Raw genomic sequence first — 23,377 nt, 5'->3', positions numbered from 1 at the left:
GTCCCCGGTGCTTACAGAAAGAGCCCATAAAACGACTTTGGTTAATGGCCTACCTCTGGTCACTATCTGTTTCATGAGGGAGTCCCTGATGCTTACAGAAAGAGTCCCTAAATAACTTTGGAAAGCGCCCCAATTTTAATTAACTGCCTCCTGTCACGTATTTGTTTTACAACAAGATGAACAAATGGAGTCTGGAGCAAGATAAGGATTCAGGCTAACAAACCCCCACACATACCTAAGTTTGGGTAGTCACATTCCCCCAGGAAAGCTGGCACCACATTTATCCCTTAATCAATCTCTCTCTCTCTCTCTCTCTCTCTCTCTCTCTCTCTCTCAGTGCTCTCGGCTCTCGGGTCACAGGGCCTCCAGCCACCTGGCCTTAGGCTGCCCAGGGGCTTGCCACCCTGGTCTTCAGCCGCTCTCACTTTTCTCACCCTGCTTTGCCTTGCAACTTTGCCTTTCACCCCCTACTCTACCCATTCCTGTTCTCTTCCATGGGAATGGGCCACTAATAAACTGATTACATACTACTAGATTTGCTGATATGTAATTCTTTACATGCATCAGCAAGAAGAACCAGCTCTCTCCTGTCAACACAAGGGACACAACAACCCCATAAAATTGTGACTCCCCACTGCTGTAAGTCCTACCCAGGGGTCTGGAAATGTATCACTGCAAGAGATTGCAGGTATGCCAGGAAGAACGGTGTAGCCAGTCAAGAATGTCTGACCCAGCTGATGAATTGTGAATGCTGGTTCAAATAACATATCCTGGAAAGGTAAAGACTAACTTAACATTAATGGCAACTAAGAAGAGTTTAGGAGAAAAAAACTTTTCTAGAATGATATAAAGGAAGGCTCCAGATGTGATGTCTCTCTGTTTCGCTCAGTCTCTATGTCTCCTTCTCTCTGTGTCTCTCTGCTTTCTGGGCTGCCAGCCCTGATTCTGAGTGTACCCCTCCCCCTTCCCTATCCCATCCCCCATCCTCTACACCCCCTTATCCTCCCATCCTCCACTTAGCTCAACTCCAGCATCCAGCCCAGCATAGTTCCTTGTTCTGAATTCTGATTGGCCTAGTTCTCCCTTTATAAATTGCATGTTACCCTGGCTAGTGTAGCTCTGTGGATAGAGCACTGGTCTGTGAGCCATAAGGTCATCAGTTTGATTCCCAGGCAGGGCACTTGCTTGGGTTGTGGCCAGGTCCTTGGTTGGGGGCATGTGAGAGGCAACCGATTGATGTTTCTCTCACACAGTGATGTTTCTCTCCCTCTTGCTCTTCCTCTTTCTCTTTCTCTAAAAATAAATAAAAACAACGAAAAAATAAATTGCATGTCACTGACCAACACTGACCAGGCCTTGGTCTGTTCAGCAGGAGCAGGATGCATGAAGTCAGATGCTGTACTGCCCACTGAGCTGGTGCTGTAGGTGGGGATTTTTCTAGAAGTGACAATAAGTAAGGTTGTCAGAAGTTGACATTTCTAATATATTCTGGAAGGATATGTGGGTGAAAATAACCATGGAAGTTTTGAAACCAGACTAGTGCTGGCAGAGGGGTGGGTGGGTATAAAATGCATATTTCTAGATGATATTATAAACCTATGATATGTAAAAAGAGTATGGTACTGAGGCAGAAATAAAGAGATCAGTGAAGCATAGAGAAAATGTAAAAATGAACAAAGGACACATGAGAAATTCGTATATGATAAAAGAGGCATTTCCAATCAGCAGGGAGAAGAACATTCTATACAGTTTAGGTTTTTTTGGTTACAGCCAGCTATGCACTAGGAAAAAAATTACAGGTCTTTGCTCAGGGCTCCTGCTAAAATGGATTGCAAGGGAAATAGTGATTTCGGTGTAAAAGTGAAAGTGTAAGAGGATGAAGAAGATGCTGGGGAGGACTTTCTAAATACAGCAGCAGAAACAGACCCAAAGGAAAAGGGAGAATATAGGAAATCTGTTACCAATCATTTAGAAAGAAACAAACTTGAATTTAGATGCAGACAAAGACTATGGACAGAAAATTTATGATGTTAGATGTTTATTCCACTAGTGACTGCTGGGCAATGTCCATGCAGGGGTTCATGAACTGTCTCAGCATCTTAGGAATTAGGGACTGTTATTTTCATCATCCCATTTTCAGATGAAGAAACTAAAATTTTAAAAGTCTTAAATGACTAGCCCCAGAGTCGAAAAGCTAAAGACTGCCAGAGCTGGGTGTTAAATTTGAATATGACTATCATTTAACTCCTGGTAAGAGTACCAACTCCAGTGTAGATCTTAATCCAGGAAATCATATTTAAGAGTCTGCCGAAGTTTACCTGCCAGATACTTGTCCTTCAAATTGAACAATTAGTTATTTGCCAAAGGGGTGGGGGCTGGAAGAAGGCGCGATGTATCAGATGCTGGAGCAGACAGCCACCAGGCACACATGTTTGCCCAGCAATAGCAGTTCTGTTCACTCTCCAGGAACAAAATGAGAGATCTTCATCAAATCACAGTGTAACCACAGCTTCTGAACATATATATTTCATGTTCAGAGCATCGCAGTCCCCATGGTCCCAATTAAGGCTTTCCTGCTTCCTTGTGTCTTGGGAGTTGTGGGCATCTTGTTTGGACTTTGGGGCGTGGCATACTGTTGGGTTTCCCAGCGTGGTGGTGCCTGCTGGGGGTTTTCACGGAACCCAGAAACACAGTAAAATGTGCTACTTGACTCTGTACAACTCTGTACAAAAGCATGTGCTACTCCCAGCCCGCTCTGCTCCCTCCTGCCTCCACAGGTATTAGGCACTTTTGTTAGGTCCTCTTGTACGGTGGTCTTTCACCTTTCCCTATTTCTTCCTGCAGCCGTGAGTGACTCGATAGGCTTTGTATCCCTCCTTATTTTCTCACAAAAAATGGCAACATGTGACCTGCACGCTTCTGCATCATAGGTTTCTCTTTCCTTTTTCAGTTTCACTTAAAAATATACCCTTGAGATTGTTCCATAATAGTGCAGAATGCTTTCTTATTCTTTACATCTCAGTAGAGTTCCATTGTGTAGTAGTGATACAGTCTGTTTTAAGCAGCCCCCTCCCTATCACACTTGGCTCGTTTGAAACCTTTTGCTCTTAGAACCACTACTTCAAGGAACAACTGTGTACACGTATTATTTCCTTTGTAGGAGGGTTGACCTCCAGTGCAAATTCCCAAAAGTGGGATGACTGCTCCCAAAGGGAAAAACCATTTGTAATTTTGATAGGTGCTGCCAAGTTGTTCACACAGGGTTGGCCTGCCCACCAGGAATGTGCACATCTGTCTCCACAGTTTCTCAACAGAGACTGTTGGGATGAACTTTTTAAACATTAATTTTAAGAGATGTCTATTTTATTTAAAGACATAGTAGGAAAAAACCCATAATTTGCACATTGACCAACCCCCGCCCCCCCCCCCCCCCCCCCCCCGCAACCCGAGTTCACACTGTTACGGAGTTTTGTTTTAAAATAGGTTTATTGAAGTAAAAGTGGCATGTTGAGTTCAAGCACAGTGCCCAGTTAATCATATTATACTAATAGGTGGTACACAGACATACAAAATTATGATGGCTCATGACCAAAGCTTGGGAAGTGTCACCATGATTATTTTTTCTCTTTGGAATAATAAAATCAACAGCTTGTTCTTCCTGTGTGCCGAGCACTGTGCTGGGAGCTTTCACATCACAACAAATCCATGCAGTGGGTACTATTTTTAATCTCCATTTTATGGACAAGGAAGCAGAGACTCAAGAGCAGTTAAGCCACTTGCCTGAGGTCCCACGGCTAGTGTGTGTGTATAACCTTCCTTCTGTTCTGAGATCATTTCTGACTGGAGTCTTCATTTCCCATTTGCTTGTCTACCTCCTGGGAAATGGACCTTCAGGGGCTTCTGTGGCCTATAAAGAGCCAGGAGGACACAGACTGGATTTACAAGCTGCTTTTCATTCTTCCCTGACTGATGTGGTAGGTATGCTTTCTTGACCTTCTGCTTCAACTCAGCTTCCTTATTCCTGCAGCTTTGCCTCAGCTCAGCCAGATTTCAGCCCACCTGTGAGCAAAGCCACATAGCCCATTCAGACCAACAAAGGCTATTTTAGGTTTTGACTTCGAGGTGTAAAGATTTTTTGTTTGCCTGTTTCTTATCTGTGCTTCCTTTTGAGCTGCTTGTGCCCAGAGTCAGGCATTGAGCTGAAGGTGCTCAGCTGGGATCTGTCTGTTGGTCCTGGGGGTTCGGTGCTCACAGTGAAGACTCTGGTTTGGGGGTAGGTGTAGGGGACCCCAGATGGCCTGTCCCTGGCTGGTGCCACATTTGTGTAAGATGAAAGTTGTTATCATCTATAACCCTTGTCATGTGGGGGACCTCTGGGGAGCCTTAGGAGCAGAGAGGTAGTCAGGTGACACTCAGGTGTTCCCACTCAGCTGCCCCTCTCTCTGGAGCTGGACAAACTTGTATTCCAATCCGGTTTCTCCCATTTTCTTCCTTTGTGACCTGGGACAGATTACTTTTCTAAGCTTCAGTTGGTCATCTGGAAAACCAGAATAATAATAACTACCCCCTCATTGGCTGTCATGTAGTTTGAAAGACATGCTAAGGACCACCCAGCACAGTGCTTTGCAGATAGTCTGTGCTTAGGTCATGGTGACAGTAGAAATCACAACAGTTGATGATCATTTTGGGGTTATTCATCAGTCTCTTGGATCAGGATCAGAAGTGGTAGGAAACTTGGAAATATAAGCTTACCTAGTACAAAGCATGGGGGGCAGCACTGAGCCACATGAATTAGTAGGGACAGGAATCACATCAGGATCTATGGAAACCTGATTCCTTGGGGTGGCAGAGAGGACCAGGGACTAGAGATCATGTGGAAATGTTGTGATAGGGATACAATTGTTTCAACCCTATTTCTGAAAGCACTTGGCCCTGAGGAAATGTGCTCACATGTGGTTGGATCCAAGCCCCATGAATTGTAGGGACTGAGGAAGGGGTGTCTGGCAGAAGTCACAAACCCCAACTCCTGCAGGGACCAGGTGCAGAGGGAAAGAGTGGAGCTGGTGTGGTGTGATACAATAGGGAATGGTGCAGACTGTGGAGAACTGGATAGCGTGTCCTTCATCTGAAGAGGACAACCATTGCTCAGCCCATAGCAATGTGGGTACAGTGTTGCCACAACTTGTGATTTTTCAAAAGGAGCCAGAAATTTACATTGTAGCTGACATTTCATGATTTTTAAATATTTTCAAATCAACTTATTTAAATTTACAAGATTGGTTTGTGAGCAAGGACTTCAGATTTTGAACTCTGAGCATGAAGAAGGACCCAGGCCAGGGATGGAGATAGGCTGCATAGGGCTCCCCCAGTGTGCCTTAGGGTGGGGGGAGGTCTGACTGTGAAACAAGATGAAGGGGGAGGGATTGAGGCAGAGGCAGGTGCTGTGCCTTTGAAGGGATTAAAACAAGACCTGGAGGGAGAGCTCTGATTTAGAGGTTACAAGATGGAACCCCCCAAAACTCGAATTTATTTATAAAAAAATGTATTTATTCTTACATATTTAAACTTCAGTCACCTTCAAAGTACTCCCCATTTGACGCAATATCCTATAGAGATTTTTCCCCACTCCTTAAAACAGTTTTTGAGCTCATTGATTTTGATGCATTTTAGTGCGTCTGCTGTATTTTGTTTCACCTCTTCCACATTGGCAAAATGATTCCCTTCGAGGACTTTTTTCATCTGGAGAAACAAAAGTCATAGCTTGGGGCAAGATCAGGTGGCTAGGGAGGGCGGGGCCTGGAGGTCATGCCATTTTTTGGGTCAAAGACTGCTGAACACTCAGTGCAGTGTGGGCAGGTGTGCTTGTAAGTTACCCATTATGAAATGGGCAAATGCACTGAAAGAGTCTTAAAAAAAGTTCACTGAAGCTGAATGCAGCCTCTCACAACACCACCAGCAGCTACACTGATACAGATGGGTTCCTAGAACACTCACCTAGTGGGGGAAGCCTGTACTACAAGGGGCCCACCCTCTAGAAGATAATACTGTTTTTGGGGGGTCCTCCCTCATAGATGGATCCCCAAGGTCATTCCAGGGTGGGTCAGTAGCTTCAGCTTCAGAGACTGGGAAGGGGATGTATTTTGGTTAAAGACAGAGCTGACACTACTGTACCAGTTATGAAAATATTGAAATACTATTAACCCAAGTGGTAAATAGCCATTGGGCCTGCTGAGCCTCATACCTCCCATCCATGCTCTTCTCCACGCCACCTCGCCACAACCTGGCAATTAAAGAGGTAACTCCCAGCACAGCTAGGCCCCGTGGTCCATTCTGACTGGTCAGTGGGCAGTGCCTGAACCAAAGTGGTTGTCAGTATCAGCCTCATCACAGATAACAGATGCCTATCTGGATTGGCTTAAGCACAAAGGAGAGGAATTTTTAGAGGACATGGGAGTCAGATGGAACTGGAGGGCAGGGCGCCGGGTCCCTGAGGGACTGGGATGCGGAGCTCCATCCCTGAGGTCCCGTGACCTTCGTCTTTGTCCTTCTCTGTTCCTTGGAGCCTGCTGTGGCAAATAGCCGCCTCAGCTCTGGGGCTGCATGTCTCTGGCCACCTGCAGCTCAGTCACTAAACATGTGGGACATTTGAACCAAATATCTACCTCTCTGCCAGTCCCCTATGTCCAGGGGGAGTGGACATCTGAAAGCGCCAGCACACCCATCTCCGAGATGGTGCTGGTCAAGGATAGGCACAGAAAGGCACCCTGGAGGATTCCCCCTGAGGATCGTGGAGTCACGAGGACCCCAGTGTGGCTTTACTCCAAGCTCTCTAGGTGGCAAGAAGTGAGGGGCAGAACTGATCAGGGGACAAGCTGCTTGATCTGGGTGGCAGGAGGGGTTGGAGCGGTGGGTGGAGGAGGTCGGTACTTACAAGTATGAGACCTCCAGAAAGCTGAGGCGGGGGTGAGGCTGGAGGAGCCTCCAGCAGCCTCTATGTAAACCATTGAAAAAAGAGCTTTCCCCTGATACTTGCCTGGTTGGTCTTCCTCTCTCCTGGCTGGCTCTAATCTGTCTTGCGCAGGTCTCTCTCGGTCATTTTCTTCAATATGCATGCATTTGCAGGGGCTGTCAGTGGTTAGCAGTGTGATTGCAGCACCCCCTCCACACACATCCCCATCTCAACTCACTGACTTCTTCTTCCTGCCGGTCACTGTGGGCAGTGCTGTGCTTGCCGAGGCTGGGAGCCCTGGGCCAGTCCCTGCACCTCCAGTCTCCCAGTTTCCTCATCTGTAAAGTGGGGGCAGTAAGTGGAATGTACTTCATGGGGATGTTAAAAGATTAAATAAGTTAATGACCAGTGAAATAGCTCCTCACAGCCTGCTTGTTCCCAGGTGCCAGCCCTGAAATAGCTCCTGGCATGAGTCAGTGCCCAATAAATGTTAACATTTGCTCACTAAATATTTATTGAGCTCCTCCTATGTGCCAAATACAGTATATGCCCTGGGATATGATGCTGAGCAAAATTCCCTCATGATGCCTGTAGTGTTTTTCAGTTAGGGAATGTGTAAGACGCGGTAACAAATAGCCCTTAGATACAGTGACTTAAACAAGACAGCAAGTAGGCTGAAATGTCTGTCCAAGGCTAGTTAGGATGGTTTCATCCTTTCCACACCCAGCTCCAACTTTTGGTCCAAAGTGGTCACTTCCAGTTCTCACCATCTTCCAGCCAGTGTGAAGGAGAAAGGGGCCGGGGGTGTTTATACATTCTTTTCAAGGAATTGACCCTGCCACACACATACTCCATTGGCCAGAACTCAGTTACTCAGGCACATCAGCTGCAAGGGAGACCAGGAACTGTGGTCTCTAACTGGGCAGCCGTGCTCTCTACTAAAACTCAAGGATTTTCTTATTGAAGGGAAAAATGGATATTGGTGCAAACTAGCAGTCTCTGCCACAACCTATGGGCTATCTCTTGGACTTGGAACTCTGTTCCCTGGAGCTGAGGTGCTAGCAAATGACCTCTTTCCCAGACTTGGGTTTTAGATCACTCCAGAAGCTTCCTCAGAGCATAAAAGGGGGAAGAATAGGGCCACTGGACTTGTTTAACTGCTGGGTCTGTCTGTCACTTTGTTTTACTGTCTCTGGAGTCCTTGCAGCAGGCAGGGACCAGTAGGCTGGGTTCTCAGATGGAGGCCTTGCAGGCACAGTGAGGGTGCTGGGGCTGGAATAGGGCCACCCACTTCTTACTCATTCACCCACTCAGCCATGATTTATCAGCCGCCGTGTCTGGACACAGGGCTCCAGTGACGGTTTTACCAGGTGAGATGAGTGCTGGGGGCCAAGTTCAGTTCTGGGTGCGTTCTCCAGTGACACTCAGTACAGGGTAAATGCTGGCACACCACACTGACGCTGGCCTCTTTTGTCTGCTTTTCTTGGCCTTAGGACCCCCGGAGCAAGCACAAGTTTAAGATCCACACTTACTCCAGCCCCACGTTCTGCGACCACTGTGGGTCGCTGCTGTACGGACTCATCCACCAGGGCATGAAATGTGACAGTAAGTACATTTGCTCTTGGGCAGCTGGGCCACTTCCTGCTGGTTTGGGGTCCAGGTCCAAAGAACATTCTGTCAAGTCCTGGGTAGGCTGTTAGGCTGATGGTATGTTGCTGAGTAATGATCCTCTCACCCCAAAATGTAGGGGCTTAAAACCGTTGCTATTTATTTAGCCCATGATTCTGCAAGGCAGTCCTTGGGTCTGGGCTGGGCATACTCATGCATGTGTGCTGGGTTAGCAAGTTGGCTGAGGGCTGTCTTGGCCTGGGTGGCTTCACCCATCTGTCCAGAAGGCTGGCTGTCATTTGGGAGACGGGGATGGTGGAGCCACATATCTTACCTTCTGAGTAGGCTAGCCTGGGCGTGCTCACATGGAGTTTGCAAGGTCCCACGGGCTTAAAGGGAACAAGTCCCATGGATTGAAGCAGATCATAGGGCAAGGTTCACAGTCAGTGCAGGAGGGGAGAGTCCTCGAGTGTGGACTCAGGGAGGGTGGACACGTGGGAGCCCTTGCAGCTGTTTCCATCGTGACGTGCAGGCTCTGTGCCCTCTCTGCACGGAGGAGGCCTGCCTCCCAGTGACACCCATGGGTTCACGCTAGAAGAGGGAAGAGGATGATGCTCTGGCCAGGCTGAAGTGGGGGAAGGCATGTGATGGCAGGGCTTCTCTTTGTGAAGTGAAGAACTGAATGGCTGGCACTGGGGAGCGAGCAGGCTTTGAGAGCACTGGCTGCATGGGGACAGGGACTAAGGGGGCTGAAGGCTCCTGAAGGCCTGTCCGCCCCCAGTGGGCTGAGCTGTCACAGGGGCCCTGAGATGCCGACAACAGGAGACATTCACAGGGGCAGAGTGATGGGGAAGAGTGTGAACATGGGTGGGCAGGCAGAGGGTGAGAGACAGAAACACACACTCACACGCACAGACAAGGGGCAGGCCATGGACAACACACATGTGTCCTGAGGTGTGGGGAGACATGAAAACACACACTACATCGTGCACAGACAGGTGGGCCATGGACGACACACATGTCCTGAGGTGAGGGGAGACATGGGAACACACGCTCTGGCACACACAGACAGGGGCAGGCGATGGACAACACACACGTGTGCTCAGATGTAGGGAGAGATGGAAATACACACTCTGGCACACACAGACAGGGGCAGGCCATGGATGACACACTTGAGTGCTGAGGTGCGGGGAGAGATGGGGGCGAAAGCTACAGAGGACTCAGTGAGAGAGAGACTCACTCAAGCAAAAGGAGGGATGGGCAGACCAATGTGAGTGCGTCACACCAACTATTGGGGGTCATGCACTCACACAGGCTCATGCAGGGTCATAGAGATGGGAAGAGACCACAGACAGAGGCAGGATCCTTGAATCATATAACACATGTGACAGAGCTGGTCAGACCCAGTTTAAAGACTAATTTTATTCCTCTTGCCCACACCAGAATCTGTTCCTGTAACCAGGTATATGAATACTCTGGGGGCTCCTCTCAGACCCTGTTCAGGCCCATTCTCCTCGATCTCCCCACCACCCTTCTGCTGTGGGTTCACAGCCACAGCCCTTGTGGGGAATTGCCCAGGGGTCTCTCCCAAGATGGTGCCCCTCCCAGGGGGTGGCCCACGGCCAAAGCTGGCTGATGTTGTCATGCGAAGGCCCCAGCTCTCAACTGGGGACAACTCTGAAGGACCATCTGAGCCCTGGACCCCCTTACTGTCAGCTTTGGGGCACCCTCAGTTCCTCTCTCTGGAGGTACCCTCCATAAACCTGGTCGAAGCTCACCTTCTCAGATTCTTCCCAGGGAGCTCAACGTATTAGCTGTAAATATGTAGAAATCGAGAGATGTCACGTGCAGATCAGGGTTCCCACTCACCTTAACAAGCGGGAAACCCTGGCTGCCCAGGGCACACACCTCCCACTGCTAAGCCAGAGCGGGTGGCTGGGTTGTCCCATCGGCCAAGTCCAATCACACACACCTCTCTTCCCTCACTGGTGTCACCTGCAACCTGGCATCGAAGGTGGTGATTCTTGCTTTAGAGCCCTTGGGGATGTGCGGGGTGCACTGTTAACCTTTGGGAGGACAGACCATTTCCACATCCTGTGCCCATGAAGGCCTGGAGGGGGAGGATAGTTGGAGAAGCCTTTCGGACGTGACCTGGGTGAGCAGGCTTGTTTTGGCCAAGCTTGGGGGTCTCAGCTGCCTGGAAGGGAAGGAGGGGATGGGAGGGGCCCAACCAGCCTGGGTGGGGACAGAGGCCCACAGCACCAGCCCTGCCAACCCGAGTCTCCCCGTCTGCCCTGCAGCCTGCATGATGAACGTCCACAAACGCTGCGTGATGAACGTCCCCAGCCTGTGCGGCACAGACCACACGGAGCGCCGAGGCCGGATCTACATCCAGGCGCACATCGAGAGGGACATCCTCATCGTGGTTGGTAGGTGCCCCCAAGGCAGGCGAGGGCAGGCTGGTGGTGGGATGGGGCTGCGTGAGGCTGCCTCCTGCTCCTGCATGTAGCCTTTCCTTGCTGCAGGCACCCAGCACTCTCTGGGCACCTCAGGGTGGCTGGGCTCAGAGACTCCCCACTCCCCTCTCTTCCCCTCCCTTTCCCACTTTCTTTCAGTATCTTTGGAGTGTGCAGTTCTAGTTCCTTTATTCAGATAGCAGAGAGGTCATGCTCTGGGCACTTTCCCAAACATTTCCAGTGGGAAGAATAGAATCTTGATGAGAAACACCTAATTTGGGAGAGTGTTGCACCTTGGGGAGGAGGAGGACGCAGTGTGTGCCCCTGGGAACTTCTCATGTATTTAAAATATTTCTTTCTTGCACCTGACGGTGCCTACACTGGTGTACTAGTCTCTGTACTTTTGGTCCCTGTGAAATAAGTACCAAACTTATTGGGGGTGCTACAGCCTGCTGGAGAGGTGTAGTGAGACTGGGCAGTGGAGGGCAGCGTGGCTTCTGCCACTCATGTAGCGGGCCGTTTCAGAAGTTCCTGGCTCTGACGTAGGAGCTCAGGCAAAGTGCAGGCCCGGCTACAGTGCACTGGTAACTGTGCTGCTGTAAAGATGAGGTCAAACTGTACACTGAACTGGCCGAGAATGGGATATTATAGCTAAGTAACACAATTAAGGTTTTATGACTTGGTAACTTAGAAAACTGGTCGTGGCAGGGATGGGTTTTGGAAAAAGTGGGCTGTTTCTGAGGTCCCAGAGTAGTCCAGTAGCTTTGATGTGCTGAGCCCTGGGCTGGGAGGGGCCTTACCTGCAACATACAAAAGTTGAAAAATATCCCTGTAAAATATAATCCGTTTTAAATTGAAGTTCGTGACAGTGAGCATTCATTGAATTGCTTTTTCCTCTAAAAGGAAGGCACGTGGCTGACTTCTTCCCACGGGGATACTTGGGGGTTCTGGGAGAGAATCCTTCAGTCACTTGTTCAAAAGTAGGTGGTTTTCTCTGTGGACTAAGTAAATATCCTGGTGCTGAAGGGGCAAAAATGAGACTCTGCTGCCCTCTATTGTCGAATCCTAGGAACTACACAGGCTCAAATTTGTTACTGGAACCTTTCTGCAGGCCATCATTTGTTGAGGCAGTGTCTGCGCAGGTGGAACTCACTGAATGAACAGTGCTCCAAACCCCGCTTATCATGACGTCCTCAAGGTTCATCCATTGTTCTCACTCCAAAAAAGAAATGATAATTATGGGACGTGATGGATGATAGCAATCATATTATAATCTATAAATATATCAAATCCATACATTGTATACCTTAAATGTACATAGCGTTATATGTCAATTATATCTCAATTTTAAAAAGCTTACATGTTGTCTCTTTCATTACCCACAGCAACCTTGTGAATGATCTACTGTGCTCATTTTATGAAGCTTTTGAGGCTCAGAGAGGTTATGCTTCCAGAAGCTTACTCCAAATAATCGTAATAATACAGTTGCTAACCTTTGAGTTCTTAAAATGTCCATCACTGTACAAAGCACTTACAATCAATCTCTTTACATGTTTTTCAGTGACTCAGCTGAGCTAAGGAGTCGTATTATTCTAAAGATCAGGAAGCAGGCTCAGAAAGTCACACACTTGGTTATGTAGGTCCATTTGACCCTTAAGTATGATATACTAGGTTACCATTTAGTTCAGGTCCCTGCACACACATGCACCATCCCTTATTTATTCCCCTTGTGGTTTAGCTAAGTTACCTCTTATGGGTATTCCTTGGGGAGTCTTAGTTCCATCTGGTACAATACAGTGTTCCTTCAAATTCAAGGTCAAAGTCTTCCCTCTTCATCACACATATGCTCTGGCTGATGGTTCTTAGGCAGTCCTAGTAGATGCCTATGAATATTCATTTCCTGCCACTGCCCTACTGGAGAATACAAACTGGATGGTTTAAAAGAACAGGTATCTATTCTCTAAGTGTTCTGAGGCTAGAAGTCTGAAATCAAAGTGTCGGCAAGGCTGGTTCCTTTTGGAGGGCTCCGAGGAAGAGTCTGGTCCTTGCCCCTCTCTTAGTTTCTGGTGGTCGCCATTAGTCTTTGCTGTTCTTCCCTCTGTGCCTGCATCATCATTGCGATAATCTTTCTTGCATGTCTCTGTGTCCAAATTCCCTCTTATAAGGACACCGGTCATTGGATTAGGGACCCACTCGATTACATCTGCAAAGGCCCAGTTTCCAAATAAGGCCATGTTTACAGGTACTGGGGTTACTTGAATATATTTTTCGAGGGGATACGATTGAAACCACAGCAAGGGGAAAGGGGAGGAAACCTGAAGCTCCTGTGAAGTTCTGATAGCACTGATTGATAGCTGGGAGCATTGCAAGCCCACTTGGTAGTTTTCTAAGTCCTTTGATGTTGGAACATCCAGTAGAGGTGGTGTGTTGCCCTCACATGGAAGGGGAAACTAAGGCTCAGTGAGGCTGAACAGCTTGCCTGGCGTCACATGCAGCACCTGGGCCTCCTGACTGCAGGTCGCTGTGCCCTGCTACTGCTCCTTCACCATGCTGGGCACAGTCTGGACTTGGCACAGGCTTGTTGGTTGATTGATGAGGAAAGAACCTCATGATTCAACTGCTGTTCTCTAAAAATAGAGCCAAGATGGACATTTTTGTCCAAGTGATTTATTGGGGCTGCTCCTGAGGGAAGAAGAGTGAAGACAGGGCAGGGGGAGGCAAAGTGAGAGTGTGATCTCTGCTGAAGACTAGCCTTAGCCTGGTGCCATGGACGTCTGGACCTAGCGTCCAGCACAGAGCCCACCCCCCTTTAAGGCCAGAGGGCCGTTCCGTGAGGATCAGTCAGTGCTGCGGTGCACGGAATTCTATCTCCCCAAAGTCATATGTTGAAGCTCCGCCCCCAGTGAAATAGTATTTGGAGATGGGCCTTTGGGAAGTAATTAGGGCTGGATGAAGGCTCCCATGGTGGGATTTAGTGAGTAGCTTTGTAAGAAAAGGAAGAGAAGGAGATGTCTCTCTCTCTCTCTGACACGTGAGGGTGCAGCAAGAGCCAGGAAGTGGGTTCTCACCAGGAACCAAGTTAGCCTGCACCTTGATCTTATTTCTTATTTTTACTTTTTATTTATTGATTTTAGATGAGAGAGAGAGAGGAGCATACATTTGTTGTTCTGCTTATGTGTGCATTCACTGGTTGATTCTTATCTTTGTCCTGTCCAGGGACTGAACCTGCAACCTTGGTGTATGGGGATGACACCCTAACCAACTGAGCTATCTGGCCAGGGCCTTCACCTTGATCTTAGCCTTTTAGCCTCCAGAATTGTGAGAAACAAAAGTCCATTGTTTAAGCCTCCTAGTCCATGGTATTTTGTTATAGGAGCCCTAGGTGACTAAAACAGTCAGTCTGTGCTGTAGGATGCTGGGGCTAGAGATGTTACCTCCCAGGCCAGGTGGCTTCCATGTGGCTGATTATCTGGACCTGGGAGCAACTGTGAGCCATTAACAGCCAGCACCCAGAGAAGCCAGGGGATGTGTTCGTCAGCTGGTGTGGAGGGAGCTGGGCAGGGTGTAGGGCACCTGGCTAGCCCTTTGATCTCCCAAGCATCCTTCTGGTTCCATGGTTGGGACTTCAGATCCTTCCTCTTTGATTTCAGCCAGACAGATCAGAGGGCTCAAGACTGGGTGGGACCCTTCCCAGCAGTGCCAGGCCAGAAGTGGCCTGTGGTGTTTGTTGGATCACCTTCCTTCATCCAGATTGTGGAGGCACATTCAGTGTTGAGACTTTCCACTCGCCAGCCCAGGACACTTGACCGTTTGCTCCGAATTCCACACACCGCTTTGGAAATTCCATCCCATCTGGAGGCCACACCAGGCTGCAGGTGCTTCTGAAATATCTGACGATTTCCTCAGATGTCCTCTGGCTACTGAAACCCAGGCTTTATATCTGCTGTCAGGGGTCTTGCAGGTCAAGATCAGAGTGGAAATCTGATCAGCTCTCCTTTTAAAAACTCATGACTGGTTCTCACTGCCCCTAGGACAGTTGATCTGCTGTAGTGGTCTCATGATCTAGTCCAGGGGTGTCAAACTCATTTTCACCAGGGGCCACATCAGCCTCGTGGTTGCCTTCAAAGGGTCGAATGTAATTTTAGGACTATATAAATGTAACTACTCCTCAGCTGCTAAGAGAGAGCCTGGTGCTGCCGCCAGGTAGAAACAAGGTGTTGGGCCGAATAAAACAAGGTGGAGGGCTGGATTTGACCTGCGGGCCTTGTGTTTGCCACCTGTGGTCTAGTCTCTGTCTCTTCCCTTTTCTTCTAGTCCTTTATCCTCTGCCTCTACTATTAGGACGTTGCCTATCCTACTCCCTCACTGCAGATGTTCATCTCTGCCTCTTGTTTCCTTCCAGCACTCAACTCTGTCTCTTAGGTCTCAACTCATCGTCACCACCAGGGGCGCTTCCTCCAGCCCTCCCTTACTGTCGGCACTTGTAGTGTCCTGAACCTTCAGCTGTGTCAGTGTCAGCTGTGGTTGTGTGGTGATTGGTTAGTGTCTCCATCCCCCACTAGGCTTTAAGCTCCAAGAGAGCAGTTCTGTGTCTGCTTTGCTCATCATGCTTTCCCAGCACCTCATCGGATGGGCATCACTAGATGTGGGTGATAAGTGTGTAAGAAGGAAATACCACTTGAGATACTGACAGGTACCAGGACTCCACAGACGATGCCCAGATCACTGCCTTCTCAAGTGAGGAGCTGAAGTTCAGCAGATAATCTGTTTCACATCATTATTCTTATAGGAAGGAGACCATGCAGAAAATCTTAAGGACAGGTCCAAGGTCAACATCAAATGATAGTAGGACTAGGAACTAGCCTTTAGAGCCATGACCACCCCTGCTCCCTGGATGACGTGGAAAAGACACAGAGCAGTGGAGCCTCTAGAGCCACAGGAAGCCATATGGACATTGTGACACCCCATGGAATTGCAGGAGCAGGCCATGCAGTGTCAGAGCTCAGCTCAAAGCTGCAAAGTCGATGAGCCCATGGCCCCACACATGTAACCCCTTTGCAATCCAGTGTCTCCTATGGACATAGCAGCTGGCATCCCATCATTCCCATTCCTGCCCACATTACAGCCAGACGCAGCTCCTTAACCACATCCATACTCAGACCCATCATTCTATCTTACAGAAGCTGGGGCTATTCTTTAAAAAAGTTGAATTTTTGAGGTTTCTCTTTGGGGCTTCCATTCAGTTTTCTTACCATTTTATTGCACTATATAAAAATGTAGACTGAAGCAGCTCCCAGAAAGATGTAGCTACTCCTACATTGCTACAAGATTTAGCAATATTGTGGTATTTAAATCCATTTCAAGGTCTGACATTCACACATCAGAATAAGAAAGCACCAAAGAGACATAATTTGTGACAGGCTATTGGGGGAAGTTGAGGACCACATCTGCCAATACTTTAGATTCTAAAAGAGGTTTTAAAAGCACTCTTAGGAGAAAGGAAACAGGTGCTGAAGGCTCACAGAAGACCCTCTTGCTATTTAAGGAACTGTTTCAAGGTAGAGAAGGTTTTGACATTATGGGAACTCTAACAAGGGCAAAAGAGTACAAGAAAACCTTTGAGGGCCCCTCCCCTTGGTACCAACATGGGTACCTTCCTTCTAAAATCAATATGGCTGGGCAAGACCAAACTGGCAGAAGGCGTCTGGGGGTTGGGTGGGAGGTGGGGTGGTTTGGAGTGATTAGGCGTTTACAGCATGAGAAGGGCGGCACATCACAGGTAGCAGGGTAGGATGGGCTCAGTAAGCACAAGTGTTTATCCATCCATTCATTCATTCAGACCCGGTGACAGTGAGACCTGGTTCCCACCCTTGGGGAACTCACAGCCTAGGGGCAGATAGACTTAGATGACTACATTGCAGTGTGGCATGTATTGTGATAGTGCCACGGGAAGTCTTGGAGGGACACCTGAAGCTTTCAGAAGGAAGCCATGGCTGAGATGAGTCTGTAGGAAATATGGGAGTTACCTGCATGGGGCAAACTGTGTCAGGGTAAATATGAAAAATAATGCTAGCTATGTTTATTGAGCACTTATTGCATGCCAGGTGCTTTACATAGATCAACACATTAGTCATCTGAACAGTCCTCTGTCACAGGTATTAATATTACCCCATTTTACGTGTGAGGAGATGGAGGCACAGGGCCTGAGAGGGTCTCAGGTACAGCCCAGGAGGTCTGGCTCCACAGCCCACAGTCTCACTGTGGGGCTGTGCTCCAGGCAGAGGGAGTGCATGACCTAGCACGTGGAACCCAGAAATGGCTGGAGACATGGAGACTGTTAGCCTTGAGTGTGGCTTGCTTTTCTCTGGATATAAGCTCCTTCTGAATCTACTCTCTCACTCTCCCAGTCATCCACTCATTCATTCAACAATATTAATTGAGTCTCCAGTGCTTGCTGAGGACAGTTGAGACTCTTGGGGTACATCAGGGGACAAGGCAAATCTCTGCCTGGACACACATCACAACCTGGTGTCTTGCTAATTCCCTGGGATCCTTGGGATCTTTTCTTGACTTTCTTCCTTTTTCAGCCACAGGAAATCTCCTTCTTTTAGGTTAAAGTTCACTGCCCTTTGAGTTTCTTTTACGATCCTCTCCTTCAGTGTGGTTTCTTGTTAGACGCCTCTGAGTTTTGGGAATTTGGAACACGAAGCCAGAATGACCTGAAGCCTGTTTTGGCTATTTGCCCTTCCACACACTTTCCCTGAGCTGGCTCTCTGCTTTAAAGGGAAGAGAAGGGGGGAGGAAAATGGAAATGTAATGAAGAAAACTTCAGGTGTTTTACTATCTCAAGAGTATTACTCAGCCATGTATCTATGCAGGGATAGAAAATGTTCATAATTTAGGTTGCTGGGGGCCACCAGGGGGCAGTCTCTGCCTTTAAAGCCATTCCTCCCAAAGGCTCCCTTTGAGGAGTTGCTTAGACCTGTGCAAAGGAGCAAAACCACATCGCGGGTCATTGTCCACAATGGAAGGCACTGCAGAGGACAGCTCAGCTGTTCACTGAAGTCCAGGGAAAGGAGATTAACTTCTCAAGGCCACACATCATTGTGTGGGGACAGGACCCATTTCTTCCGGATTCTCCCCCTACCCCAACCTTTTATTATAAACAGTGTCCAACATACACTTTTCCTTCATACACAGTAAGGAAGATTCTTACTGTGTACACCCATCTTACTGTGTACAGCCACCTCTAGATTTTGCCATTACCTTTACTGTACTTTGCTTAATCAGTATCCATGCATCTCAGTCTCCATCTATCCATCACCTTATTTTTGATGCATTCCAAAGTAAGTTAAGGACATTAAGTCTCCCCTCAATACTTCAGCATCAACTAGAACTCAAAACTTGTTTGCAGCTTTGGTTTTGCTTTGAGATGAAATATATACACAGTAAAGTGTACACATCTAAGGTTCCAGTGGCTAAGTGTTGTCAGAGGCGTGCTACTGGGCAGCCCCAATCCTGGTAAGTCGATCCTCTTTTTTTGCTGCAACAGATGCCACTGGGGCTCTGGGGAAAGCTGGGAACACCATCCTAAGAGCAAATTGCCCTGTGCGTGTAGACATGCATGGCACCCCCACACCCCATGAGCTCTGGGAATTGGGGGGACCATGGTACCCAAGGGTCTTCAGACTACATCATACTTAAGAGCAGTCAGGTTTTTTAAAAGAAATTTCAGTGTAGTAAAATTGGTTTTTGAAAACACTTTGTTGTGTTCTCATTGGAGAGAAAAATTCCCGTAAACAAACTCAGTGAGACACCCATGTGGTTTTGCTTTTCTCTTTAGTGTGTTTGTAATGAAGAAGCCGAGTTAAATCATATCTCCATCTAGGGCATGCTAACTGTCTCCCCTCAGTGCACTGTGGATACTTGTTTGCACACCCCCTGGGGCCCAGGCCAGGACCCCCTGCCCACCCTTGCTTTGAAGCCTTTGGCTTGTGAAGAGGTAGGTCAGTGTCATGGACACTGAAGGAGACAGAGCTGATTCAAGGAGACGGAGGGAGCCGAGGTCTTTCCACTCAATGTTCCTTCTCTTCTTCCCTGAATGTTGAAGTCTCATAAGAATAATCAGGTCCAGACCACTGTCCAAGGACCTCAGACATTGGCATGTGCTGGGAATACATGCTGTTCCTTAAAATTCCTGCTGAATTGCATTGATGGGGCATTGCCAGGATCTGCAGGCCTGTGGCTTGTCACCAGCTTTAGGGGAAGTGGCCCAGCAACATTGATTACAAGATGTATGCATGTGCACACTTAGACTCTCACATTACACTTTGGGGAATTTATCTTATTGAAATGAAGCACAAGCAAGCAAAGAAATAAAAGTCTAGAACGAGCATGTTTGTTGATGTTTGGTTTGCGGTGGCAAAGAATTGGAATTACCTAATTAGGGTGTATCCATTTTATGGGATATTGTTACACAGTCTTTGAGAACAGTGAATTAAAATGGGTGTGTGGGACTTCTGTGGAGCTGGTTCATGCTCTGTTTTTTGATAGGGAACTGGTTACACAGATGTATTCACTTTGAAAAAGTATCCGACTACATCATTATGATTTGTACACTTTTTATATGTGTAGGATACTTCATATGATACTTTTATTATTTAAAAACGTAAATAATAAAAATTCTAAATAATTGAAAACCAAAATGAGGACACTAAAGGTCAGAACTATAGCTAATGGCCTGGGGCAGGGGTTGGCAAACTATGGCCTGCTGCTTGTTTTTGTAATAAAGTTTTGTTGGCGCACAGCTACACCCATTCACTTCCATATTGTCTCTGGCTGCTTTGGTGATACAATGGTGAGTTTACTGAGTGGCTGTGGCAGAGCCTGTATGGCTTGCAAAGCCTAAAATATTTACTCTTTGGCTCTTACAGAAAGCATTTGCCCACCCATGACCTGGAGCACCATCTCTGATGCATTATTAAGTGAGAGGGTTAGGTTGCACAAAAAGATACTAGTTTGGTCTCATTTCAAAGAAATAAACAGCCACAACAGACACTTCCTATGTGTGAAGTTATGTTTGTGTGTTTTTTGTAAGGGTGGTTAGCAAGGTGTGGAAGGCTCCAGACCAGGCTGTAAACATTGGGATTGCAGGGCAAGTGGGGAAGTAGGGATGGAAAGAGGCTGGTTGGGGAAGGGGTTGGTGCCATGTTTCTCTACCAGTTTTAGGAATTGTTTCTCTGGTTGTAATAAACACATCACTTTTGTCATTTTTGGAAAAAAGACCCAGGAAAATTCTAAGCAGGAAAAGCTGTTTTAAGTACATGTTCCCAGCAACCATAGCTGTGAAAATCAAGTGGCTGGCACCAGGGCGGGGGGTGTCCTGTGACTTGGAGGAGTGCTGGGGGGCCTTCAGCTTCGGCAGAGCTGAGCCCGGGGCTCTGTCTGGGGTTTGGGTTTTCACTGTCACAGGCATGTGTCGTGTGTAGCATCCCATCCCATGAGCTGGGCCTGCTCTCTGATATCATAGTGTTAGCCTTTTGATGGCTTTTTGCAGCCCTTGTCACTAGCGTCACCCTCACTGATGCCCCGGGAAGTGTGTCTACTCTGTTCCTTGCTTGGCTGCCTATACTAATGCCCTCACCCTGTCCTGCCTCTAAATTCTTTGACTTACAAAATTCAAATACTCCGGTGCTCTTCCCCACTGTGTGGCCAGCCCAGGCCTCAGAGTTTCTTTTGGAGAGGCTCACACTCCAAAACCGGCCAGCCTCGGCTACCCTCCTTGCGGTCTGCAGACCAGAGGCATCAGCGTCACCTGGGAGCTGGTTAGAAATGCAGGGTCTCCCATTCCGTCTGGGCCAGCTCAGTCAGAATCCCCAGGTAATTTGCATGTGCTTTAAAATGCCATAAAGTTCCTTGCTGCAGCCAAGGCAATGGGACAGGATGATGTGTCTCTCTACCAGGTGTCAGGCTTTCCTTGCTCTGCTGCCGCAAGAGGGAGGGGGCCCTGCAGGTGGATGTGCCTGGGGTGGCATGAGCACCCAGCCTCACCTTGGCAATGGCACTTTAGAGACCATAGAACCCTGGTGTCAGTATTTCAGCAGCCAGAATCCCCTTTCCTCTGTGGTGGCCTGAACCTATTCATATGCCCCAGGATAAGACTCATTGCAGCCGGAGCCCCTGTTTTCAAGCCATTCTTGTAAATGACCCCAAGCCTCCCTCCCCTGCTTCCCTGGTATCTCTTACCACCTGGAGGAGAAGGCATTACCTTCCAGTCAGTAGCCCAGGCCTGCTTTTCTCATTGACTGGCTGTAGGCATATACTAACTATAGGCCCATAGGCCAGTACAGGCTGTGATCACAGGGCCTGAGTGTGGGCTTTGGAGTCAGGCCTAGGTTTGAATCCTGGCTCCCAACAACCCTTGTGGGCAAACCATCCAGGTACCTGCTGTCATGGGCCCTGAATTTTTTCTAATGACAGAAATGAACAATAAACAAAGTACCTTTAGGTAGTGAGGAAGGCCCTAAAGAAAGTAAAAGAAAATAGTCATGTGATTGAGAGATGTCTGTGGGTCATTGGCAGAGATGATGGCCTTTGATTGATACCTGAATGATGAGCAGGAGGGAGCCAGCTTGCTGAAAAAACAGCACACCAGGCAGAGGGAACAGCACAGGCACAAGCCCTGTGGAAAGACACGTGGCCTGCACAGTGAGAAACTGACAGAAAGTGGATGGGCTGGAGCCCTGTGATGGGGGGCTGGGGCATGAGGCTGGTGGGTAGACAGGAGGCCAGGGTAGGCCCAGTGAAGGAGCACTATGGGCTGAAGGTACCCCAGGTTGCTCCCTGGAGGAGGCCAATATGGGTACAAGATAGAAGGTATGAGCTCTTATTACTATACTGCAGACAAGAGCAAGAATGACAAGGAACACTTATGATAATGAGGGCCAGGCTATAACTAGAGCTGGTGGATTGATGGGCATTCAGAAGACTTTCCCAGTTCATCTCATGTAATGCTGTCAACAACCCTAAGACAGTAACTAGTATTATCTCTATATTACAGACAAAGGAACTGAGGCAGAAAGAGAGGTTCAATAACTTGCCCAAGTCACACAGCTAGGAAAAGGAAGAGCTGGGACTTGAACCCAAGTATTGGTCCCAGAGCACCATGCTCTGGGACACCCTTGATTCTGCCTTCATCCCTCAGTGGTGGGCTGGTGATGGTGGATATCAGCCACAAGCATCCCTGATAGAATCCTCCTCACAGCCTCAGCTGTTAGGGCAGCTCTTTTCATGCTGCAGAAGAGGAAATGAATGTGCAGAGCTGATGCCGTGTGCTGACAGAGATTTTCTCATAGGGCTCCATTTTCCCGACACTCCCGCTTGCCCACCCTTCTCCTTTGGGTGTGAGAGAGACAGTGTTTGCTGGCCTGTGAAGCTGGCGATGATGCCATGTCACCACATTGGCCTGTCTTTTTGCAGAAAGGCAGACTTCATTGGCCAAAAGATGCTTGCTGATTTTCCAGCATGTGAGCAGGAGATAGATGAAGAAGGTCTTTTCTCTAAACATTGCTGTGGTAGGGCCAGGGGCTGGGTTATTGGACACAGGCCACCCTGCCTGCCTGGAAAGTAAGGAATGCCTGGTTAGCTTGGGAAGGTAAAATGAGGGTTGTACCCACTTTATAGAGTCATGGAGAGGATTCCACAGCAGGTCTATGTCAAGGCTTTAGAACACCACCTGCTACAGCAGATGCCATGTATTTACTCTTCTAGTCGGATTGGTTTGCCCAGCCCTTATGAATTTCTGGCTGCTTTTGCCTGTTTTGCCAAATGTGAGGTTTCCTGTTAGTGGCCTTATTTTCTCCTAAAGTGGCCATGTGAATATGTGGTTTCCTGAGAGAGAAGTCCAGCTTCCCAGACACCCTGCCAATGCTGGATAGGCACAGGGAGCTGTCGCCAGGGGCATTCTCCTTGGCCATGGTGTATCTAGAGATCTTACAACACTTAAGACGTTATCTTTTATAAGGCAGTGAGGCATTTGGGGCTGCTCACCGGGGCTACATGGCTCTGCCTAGTGTGGCCTGAGAGAGGGTATCTGCCCATTTAGAGTATTCAGGGGACCTGGTTTCTAAGCTGGTTACTTACAGACACTGTTGCAATGATATCTGCAGCCAACATTTATTAAGCACTTACTACACGCCAGGTGCTGTAAGGGGACCATCTTATGTAATGCTCACCTTGAGCCTTTGAGGTTTTACCCCCATTTCTTTTTTTCAGGAGAAGCTGCAGTGGGGAGAGGCTGAGTAATTCATTTAAAGTTGCACTGTTATAAACCCTGGGATTTCAAACACTGGGCTGTCTGCTTCCA

The 23,377-nt window shown here is 48.1% G+C and overlaps 1 protein-coding gene across 1 annotated transcript in view; it reads left to right on the top strand.

Moving 5' to 3' along the window:
• Nucleotides 1-23,377, top strand: part of PRKCB (protein kinase C beta) — a 352,458-nt gene that overhangs the window by 199,397 nt on the left and 129,684 nt on the right. Inside the window, 2 exon segments of the mRNA XM_036021374.1 lie at nt 8,443-8,554; nt 10,858-10,990. Of these exon segments, the coding sequence (XP_035877267.1) occupies nt 8,443-8,554; nt 10,858-10,990 (245 nt within the window).

Source organism: Phyllostomus discolor, chromosome 3 (assembly GCF_004126475.2).
Source record: "Phyllostomus discolor isolate MPI-MPIP mPhyDis1 chromosome 3, mPhyDis1.pri.v3, whole genome shotgun sequence".
In the NCBI taxonomy this organism is placed as follows: domain Eukaryota; kingdom Metazoa; phylum Chordata; class Mammalia; order Chiroptera; family Phyllostomidae; genus Phyllostomus; species Phyllostomus discolor.
This window is presented reverse-complemented; position numbering and strand designations above follow the sequence as displayed.